The sequence below is a fragment of the Natator depressus genome, chromosome 3 (assembly GCF_965152275.1).
Source record: "Natator depressus isolate rNatDep1 chromosome 3, rNatDep2.hap1, whole genome shotgun sequence".
Taxonomy (NCBI): Eukaryota; Metazoa; Chordata; order Testudines; family Cheloniidae; genus Natator; species Natator depressus.
The window spans coordinates 29,026,769-29,035,750 of NC_134236.1; the positions used below are offsets into that span (position 1 = coordinate 29,026,769).

An 8,982-nucleotide genomic window follows, 5' to 3' on the forward strand; every position below is an offset into this window, starting at 1 on the left:
TCACCTTCACAAAAATATCTTCACAACAATCTATGAGGAATGAAATTATTCATAAATTAATAAGCATTTTGAAATAATTTATTCAGAAGAGATGCCTATAGAATTCCCTTCATAATAGTAAATTCATGAGAATTAAAAAGGATGCAAAATCAACAGACAAGTAACAGGTGTTCAGGTGGTGTAAATGAGTGTAGCTCCCTTGGATCTGTTCAAAAATATTTTAATAAAATATGATTAAATAATTAGTTTAATTACATTGCACCTACACATACACACACAGAGATTCTATTCACCTCCACCAAGAGGCCGTGGTCTACTAACAAAAAGAATACATAAGTGTGGATAATATAGGATATTTTTGCATTATTTTTATGAAATATTATTTGTGTCTCAGGTTAGCTGTGTAATCTTCTGTTGCGGGTTACCTGACCTTGAGGGGTTAGTATCTTTCCAGACATACTCAACTGGCATAGGAAACAGGCAATCACGTACTATTGCACATACACTGGTCGCCATGTAGCCCTGTCTGGGTTGGGTGAATGAACTATCAAGATGCATTGGCACTTGAATGGGTCTACCTGGGTAATACAGTAGGTATGCTAAAGAAGATGGCAAAACCAAGAAAATTTGTTCTGCTCAGGAGGACTGATAAGTAAGCAACAGATCACCTGAGGCGGGGTAGCTTTCATCACCTGACAAGTCTAACAAAGGGGACTAGAAGTTCTAAAAAGGAAGAGTCTCTCATTGGCCATTTTAGAAAGACGAGAAGGGTACTAATTGCAGAGGTCAAACATAGATTTCATGTTCCAGAGGAGAAGCCATGAGTTTAGAGGTACAGGAGAGGGGAACAGGGATCTTGAATGGACAATGGCCCAAATCCTGAAGAACACTCCAGAGTGGTGATGAAATGGCATGAAATGGCATGTACATGTTTATTAGTTTGTCTAGATCTTGGGATGTCTAAAGTACAAAGTATTTGGTTTTGGAACTTTTTGCAAAGTCTGTGTGCTGTGTTCTTCAACTATCATGTGTCCCTGGAGAAGTAAGATGCAAATCAGAGTGCACACAAGGATGGAGTTCTGGGAAAGGGTGTGCTAAAGCTACTGGGGGGCCTGGGGGAGCCAGCATTAGGTTCAGGGCCTTGGCCATTGGACTGTGGGGGGTCTCAGTTCTCACAAAGGTATACTAGACAGAAGATCTGCATCCCAACAGTGTGCCTAGAAGCCGAGGGCCAAGGACATTGCATGGACTCTGCTCAGACTCAGGAAGCTTAAAGCACAAGGGTCCAGTGTGTTGGGACCCAAACATAGCCGCCTGGTGAGTATTCAGAAGGGAGATCTTGATTAGGGCTGTGAAAACAACAACAACAACAAAAGGCTAACAAAAGGTCCAAAAAGGGGAGATCCAACCAAAGAAAACAAGTTTCAGGGGAATGTGGTTAAAAGTGGTTGTACTTTATTTCCTTGGAATACATTCTTAGGTGTTGTATAAAAGTGGGAAGGTGTGTATAAACACCACACCAGACCTGAAGGAGTTAAGGAGCAACTCTGGATTCAGGCAGCCCCACCAATCCCCACTTGCAGAGCATGATCCCACTGGAGATGGAGCTTAAAAAGTGAGCCAGTCAACTCAGAAGGGCACAGATAGGGCAGTAAGAGCTCTCTGAAGAGGACTTCCTGAGAGCTCCTGAAGAGGACTTCACAGAATCCTTTCCCTGGGAGAAAAAACCTGCCTGCTGAGCCCAGTGGGGCTGAAGTTTCAGTCCTCTTTTTCTTTGCTACTGTGTCAAACTGTAAGACTTTGGTGGCGTAGTGAGTGGTAGGAAGGAGTCCCAAGGGTAGTGAGTGGCCCAAGGAGGCAGCCTTAAGGTACCCTTGGGTGCTGAACATTGTTGCTTCTTACAGGGCCCAGGGCTGGATTCCGATGGCATGGAGGGCCCAGACTCCCCTGCCAACTACCTTGTTGTGGAGGGCACAAAACCCCTCTCTTCCAGACTCCCCCCTGAAAAAACGTGGAGAGGGTAAAGACTGAAAAATCCATTGCTAGGAATGACCACTTGCAGAGATTGCTAAATGGACTGTAGGTCCTCTCCCACCTACATTGGGAGGGCTTGAAACCAAATATCTTCCTTGGGACTCCAACGTGGGATACGGCTAATTGGTGACCTGACTAGAGGTTTGAGTCGACATCTACCAAAAGGCAGATCACAACAGGACGTGACCGTGGCTAGTGAAAGACATTGGATTCAGGACAAGTAGAGATCTAGTGCCCTAACTACTGTGTGACACTGTCAGTGAGCACCACCCATCACAGGTGGACTGAAAGGAAAGTAGAGGAAGGGTGAGTTGCACACTACCATAGGGCCCATCACAGCAGAGGAATGATCTACAGATTGACAAAGAAATCTCGAGGGTGGTTCTTGATCACAGGAACCTGTCGGGACAATGCTAAAGGAACCAGGTCTCTCATATACCCATTGCTAACAGTTTCAAATAATCAGCAGTGTCTACGTAAAGTCAAACTGCCATTCTGGAAGAAGCCAGAGTAAAACACACAAGGTGCACATACTATGGACACAGTTACTCAGACCAACAAGCAATTGTGATTCTGCATCTGACACCAGTGCAAGTGAAGGAAGAGCCTTGTTTAAGCACCTCCTAGGAGTGAAGTGCAATAATCAAGCCTCATTGTCACATGGGAATATGTTGTTGATGCAAAGATATCACTGGGAAAGTAAGGGGAAGTTTCACAGCTACATGAAACACCACCTTCATTCTACACCTGATACCTCTGAGTGAGTAAAGTAACAAAAGAAGAGAGAGTATCCCCATTCTGAATAGCTCTGCACACAGGAAGACTTCAGCTTTCCAGCAGTGGAATGCAAGAAAGCTCCTGGACTTCTGTATGGAATATCATCCAAGCATCCCTTTGGTGATGAGAGAGAATATGCAGGGGCAAGAACTATACAATCAGTGTAATGTTGGTACTCCCACCCCAATGTTGGAAAGGATCCCACCATGAAGTATTAAAAATATCGATAAATATAATGCAAAATATTCAGAAACATATGCATATTTTGGGCCTCATTCATTCCGCTTCTGCATGCTCTGGTGTAACTCCATTAAAAGTCAGTTGAGTTATTCCTGTGTAAAACTGGTATAATGGAGTGGAGAATCAGGTCCATTAACTTCAATCCAGGAGCCCAATTCTGCCCTGCAAATATCTTATTTACTTATGTGAATATATTTGACTTACGGGCCAAATGCTATCCTCAGTGTGCAAGAAACCTTCTGTTGATGTCAACAAGAGTTGTACAATGGGGAAAGAGCAGTAAATAGCCCAAAGCATGCAGTGCATTCATGTGGAACTCCAGCTGGTTTCAATGGGAGCTTTTGTGCATCCAAATGTAAAACTTAGCCCTCAGGCTTTTTAAGTGACTCATTTTCTTCCTTGGTATAACAAGATGCACCCTTTCTTACATTTATGAACTAGGAGTTTATCTAAGGTGGCCCATTTAGTTATAAAATACTTCCATCTTTGTATGCAAATATTGAGGTCCAAATTATTGGTGGGTCTCAACTGTGTATGTGTATGCTCATGTGTGTGCAAAACCAGCAGTATATTTGCACAATAAACCAGTGTATACTGTCAGGTACCTAGGTAACAACATGGGATTTTCATTGAAAATCTGGTCCTTAATCTTAATATTCAAAACTGGAAAAGTATCTGATATCCTAAAATTAATCCAACAACGTTTACAACAAATTAGCATAGAAAACAACTACCCATTCCTTTCCTTCAGCTGGGTTATCTTGGCATTGATCAACAAACCTCTATTGACTTAATGGTTGATAATCATTGGTTAGATGTGGCCCCATATACAGTCCTCTCATACTAATAGTTTTTCTGCATGTTATACCAGAAACAGATGGAGAAAAGTTTTCTAATGTATGGTTTTCATTTGACAATTTCATGTTTTTTCCACATTTCAGCAGATACTGAAAAGATCAGTGTTGGGGGCAGTAACAGGGCTGCCAGTACCATTAAGGACTCCAACTCCAGTAGATCCAGTACAGAGGATATCAGTACTAATGAGGAGGCTTTGCTGTATCAGGCTTTGGTGCCAATCCAGGATGATCAGGTCTCTGGGCTCATAATACAGAAGAGTCAGGAGGCACATGGCTCTTTTAAAAGTCTTTGATCTGTCTCATTTCAGGAAAGAGAATTGGTGCCAGGAAGAACTCAGAACTGCCCGGCCTTGATGTAGTGGAGGTGGTATGAGGCTTCTGTGATGAGCTCTCAATGGTGATCTCAATTTGGAGGACCAAGGATGACTGACGGAGAGGGTTGCTGATCTTTTATTGGTACCAGTAACAGCAGCCTTTAGAGCAGAGTCCCTGCGTAAGAAGTTCTGATGGTATGGGATCACTGGGAAGAGAGTCTTCTTTTGGAGCTGGGGAATTGTCTTTTGGAATCACACAGTGCCCTCACAGATTGCTCCAGTAAGTAGAGCTTTAGCTGAATGTCTCTGGAGGAGAAGTTCCAGTGGAGGAGGACAAGCAAACAAAGCACCAGTCTGGAACATTGCTCTCTCCGATCCAGAAAAGACATTGATTGTCTCCATCGGTGAAAGGATGAAATCTGTCACATGGTGGGCATGGCTTGAAGACAGAGGATTTAGATTCCGCCATTAAGTGGGGGGAAATAGCCAGAAGAAATGAAAGATGTTTAAAGAAAGAAAACAAATAAGGGGCTGCTAAGAGGGCAGAAATTTGTCACTAAGCTAAATTCACTGAATATTTACAAGCGGATTCAATTAAAGGGCATTATGGAGCAGCAGGCGGACACTGCCCAATTCCATTTTGCTACCACGTGCAGTAAGAAGGAACTCAGAGGCAGTAAGGACCACTCTATTCAATTCTATCATCAGGTGGAGGGGCACAAGGATATACAGGGCATAGCCAAGACCCCATTAAATGCTGCTGGTCAAAAGAATCTGAGGCCCAGATGCTCAAAGGAAGTCAGGTGCCTAATTCTCATTGACTTCAGTGAGAGGCATCTAAAATTCCCTGCGCCTGAGTTCCTGTGCGTAAGGCACATGCACACCAGTAGTGGGAGAGAGAGACAAAAACTTAAAGAACTAATCTTTCTAGGAAATGTATCAAAGCAGCATTTTAGTTTTGCTAAACTACTTTTCTAGAATTAAAATAATAGATTCTTTTTGTTGCACTCAGCAGAGCAATGAAGAACATTTATTTATTTTATCAATTTTAAAGGAAATACATAGGAGGAGATTGACATGAAGTACTGACATTCCTCTCCCCCACCCCCCGCCCGCAGGGTTCTGTAGCTTTTTCCTTCATGTCTAGGACTCTAAATCAGCACTCTCTAAACTCAAAATGAAAGAAAAGTGAAAATAATTGAGCATTACTTCATTTGTTTCAAAATATAAACTTGTAGCTATTGAAATGTAGTGTAAGTGTTCTTTTAACCTGTGATCACTTCTTGTTTTTGTAAGCTACAAATACTAAGGCCATAACTCACTGGCATATTAGCTATACAAAGGCACTGGAATGTATCAGTGAATGTTAACTTACAATGTTTTGGTTCTATAAAATTTATGATTGGCTTCTTTTCAGCATAAAAAAAGCCATAGAGGAATAGGAGGCATCTTGATACCAAGTAAACAAACTGATTTTCCCCTTCACTGCAATAACAGTTTTTACTTGACTGCAAACACATACACTGGGAGTGATTTTCCAAAGCACAAAGGTGACTTAGCCCTGGTCTACACTAGGACTTTAGGTCGAATTTAGCAGCGTTAAATCGATGTAAACCTGCACCCGTCCACACAATGAAGGCCTTTTTTTCGACTTAAAGGGCTCTTAAAATCGTTTTCCTTACTCTATCCCTGACAAGTGGATTAGTGCTTAAAACATAGAATCATAGAATATCAGGGTTGGAAGGGACCCCAGAAGGTCATCTAGTCCAACCCCCTGCTCGAAGCAGGACCAATTCCCAGTTAAATCATCCCAGCCAGGGCTTTGTCAAGCCTGACCTTAAAAACCTCTAAGGAAGGAGATTCTACCACCTCCCTAGGTAACGCATTCCAGTGTTTCACCACCCTCTTAGTGAAAAAGTTTTTCCTAATATCCAATCTAAACCTCCCCCATTGCAACTTGAGACCATTACTCCTCGTTCTGTCATCTGCTACCATTGAGAACAGTCTAGAGCCATCCTCTTTGGAACCCCCTTTCAGGTAGTTGAAAGCAGCTATCAAATCCCCCCTCATTCTTCTCTTCCGCAGACTAAACAATCCCAGCTCCCTCAGCCTCTCCTCATAAGTCATGTGCTCTAGACCCCTAATCATTTTTGTTGCCCTTCGCTGGACTCTCTCCAATTTATCCACATCCTTCTTGTAGTGTGGGGCCCAAAACTGGACACAGTACTCCAGATGAGGCCTCACCAGTGTCGAATAGAGGGGAACGATCACGTCCCTCGATCTGCTCGCTATGCCCCTACTTATACATCCCAAAATGCCATTGGCCTTCTTGGCAACAAGGGCACACTGCTGACTCATATCCAGCTTCTCGTCCACTGTCACCCCTAGGTCCTTTTCCGCAGAACTGCTGCCTAGCCATTCGGTCCCTAGTCTGTAGCGGTGCATTGGATTCTTCCATCCTAAGTGCAGGACCCTGCACTTATCCTTATTGAACCTCATCAGATTTCTTTTGGCCCAATCCTCCAATTTGTCTAGGTCCTTCTGTATCCTATCCCTCCCCTCCAGCGTATCTACCACTCCTCCCAGTTTAGTATCATCCGCAAATTTGCTGAGATGATACTAAACTGACCTTGCCGGGTCGAATTTGGGGTACTGTGGACACAATTCAACGGTATTGGCCTCCGGCAGCTATCCCAGAGTGCTCCATTGTGACCGCTCTGGACAGCACTCTCAACTCGGATGCATTGGCCAGGTAGACAGGAAAAGGCCCGCAAAGTTTTGAATTTCATTTCCTGTTTGGCCAGCGTGGCAAGCTGCAGGTGACCATGCAGAGCTCATCAGCAGAGGTGACCATGCAGAGCTCATCAGCAGAGGTGACCACGATAGAGTCCCAGAATCGGAAAAGAGCTCCAGCATGGACTGAACGGGAGGTACAGGATCTGATCGCTGTATGGGGAGAGGAATCCGTGCTATCAGAACTCGGTTCCAGTTTTCGAAATGCCAAAACCTTTGTCAAAATCTCCCAGGGCATGAAGGACAGAGGCCATAACAGGGACCCGAAGCAGTGCCACGTGAAACTTAAGGAGCTGAGGCAAGCCTACCAGAAAACCAGAGAGGCAAACAGACGCTCCGGGTCAGAGCCCCAAACATGCCACTTCTATGATGAGCTGCATGCCATTTTAGGGGTTTCAGCCACCACTACCCCAGCCGTGTTGTTTGACTCCTTCAATGGAGATGGAGGCAACACGGAAGCAGGTTTTGGGGACGAAGAAGATGATGATGAGGAGGAGGTTGTAGATAGCTCACAGCAGGAAGCGGAGAAACCGGTTTTCCCGAAAGCCAGGAACTGTTTCTCACCCTGGACCTGGAGCCAGTACCCCCCGAACCCACCCAAGGCTGCCTCCTGGACCCGGCAGACGGAGAAGGGACCTCTGGTGAGTGTACCTTTTAAAATACTATACATGGTTTAAAAGCAAGCATGTGAAAGGATTAATTTGCCCTGGCATTCGCGCCTCTCCTGGATGTACTCCCAAAGCCTTTGCAAAAGGTTTCTGGGGAGGGCAGCCTTATTGCGTCCTCCATGGTAGGACACTTTACCACTCCAGGCTAGTAGCACGTACTCGGGAATCATTGTACAACAAAGCATTGCAGTGTATGTTTGCTGGCGTTCAAACAACATCCGTTCTTTATCTCTCTGTGTTATCCTCAGGAGAGTGAGATATCATTCATGGTCATCTGGTTGAAATAGGATGCTTTTCTTCAGGGGACACTCAGAGGTGCCCGTTCCTGCTGGGCTGTTTGCCTGTGGCTGAACAGAAATGTTCCCCGCTGTTAGCCACGGGGAGGGGGGAGGGTTGAGGGGGTAGCCACGTGGTGGGGGGAGGCAAAATGCGACCTTGTAACGAAAGCACATGTGCTATGTCTGTAATGTTAACAGCAAGGTTTACCCTGAAAGAGTGTAGCCACTGTTTTATAAAATGTGTCTTTTTAAATACCGCTGTCCCTTTTTTTTTCTCCACCAGCTGCATGTGTTTCAATGATCACAGGATCTTCTCCTTCCCAGAAGCTAGTGAAGATTAGAAAGAAAAAAAAACGCACTCATGATGAAATGTTCTCTGAGCTCATGCTGTCCTCCCACACTGACAGAGCACAGACGAATGCATGGAGGCAAATAATGTCAGAGTGCAGGAAAGCACAAAATGACCGGGAGGAGTTGTGGCGGGCTGAAGAGAGTAAGTGGCAGGATGAAGAGAGTAAGTGGCGGGCTGAAGACAGGGCCGAAGCTCAAATGTGGCGGCAGCGTGATGAGAGGAGGCAGGATTCAATGCTGAGGCTGCTGGAGGATCAAACCAGTATGCTCCAGTGTATGGTTGAGCTGCAGCAAAGGCAGCTGGAGCACAGACTGCCACTACAGCCCCTGTGTAACCAACCGCCCTCCTCCCCAAGTTCCATAGCCTCCACACCCAGACGCCCAAGAACGCGGTGGGGGGGCCTCCGGCCAACCAGTCACTCCACCACAGAGGATTGCCCAAGCAACAGAAGGCTGTCATTCAATAAATTTTAAAGTTGTAAACTTTTAAAGTGCTGTGTGGCATTTTCCTTCCCTCCTCCACCACCCCTCCTGGGCTACCTTGGTAGTCATCCCCTTATTTGTGTGATGAATGAATAAAGAATGCATGAATGTGAAGCAACAATGACTTTATTGCCTCTGCAAGCGGTGATCGAAGGGAGGAGGGGAGGGTGGTTAGCTTACAGGGGAG

The 8,982-nt window shown here is 45.0% G+C and overlaps 1 protein-coding gene across 1 annotated transcript; it reads left to right on the top strand.

The window, feature by feature from the left end:
- Window positions 1-6,712: 6,712 nt before the first annotated feature.
- Window positions 6,713-8,747, top strand: LOC141983793 (zinc finger and SCAN domain-containing protein 32-like). Its single transcript, XM_074946801.1, has 2 exons — window positions 6,713-7,656; window positions 8,245-8,747. The coding sequence occupies exons 1-2, from the start codon at window positions 7,048-7,050 to the stop codon at window positions 8,260-8,262; spliced, it is 627 nt and encodes a 208-aa protein (XP_074802902.1). The 5' UTR covers window positions 6,713-7,047; the 3' UTR covers window positions 8,263-8,747.
- The last annotated feature ends 235 nt before the right edge of the window (window positions 8,748-8,982 follow it).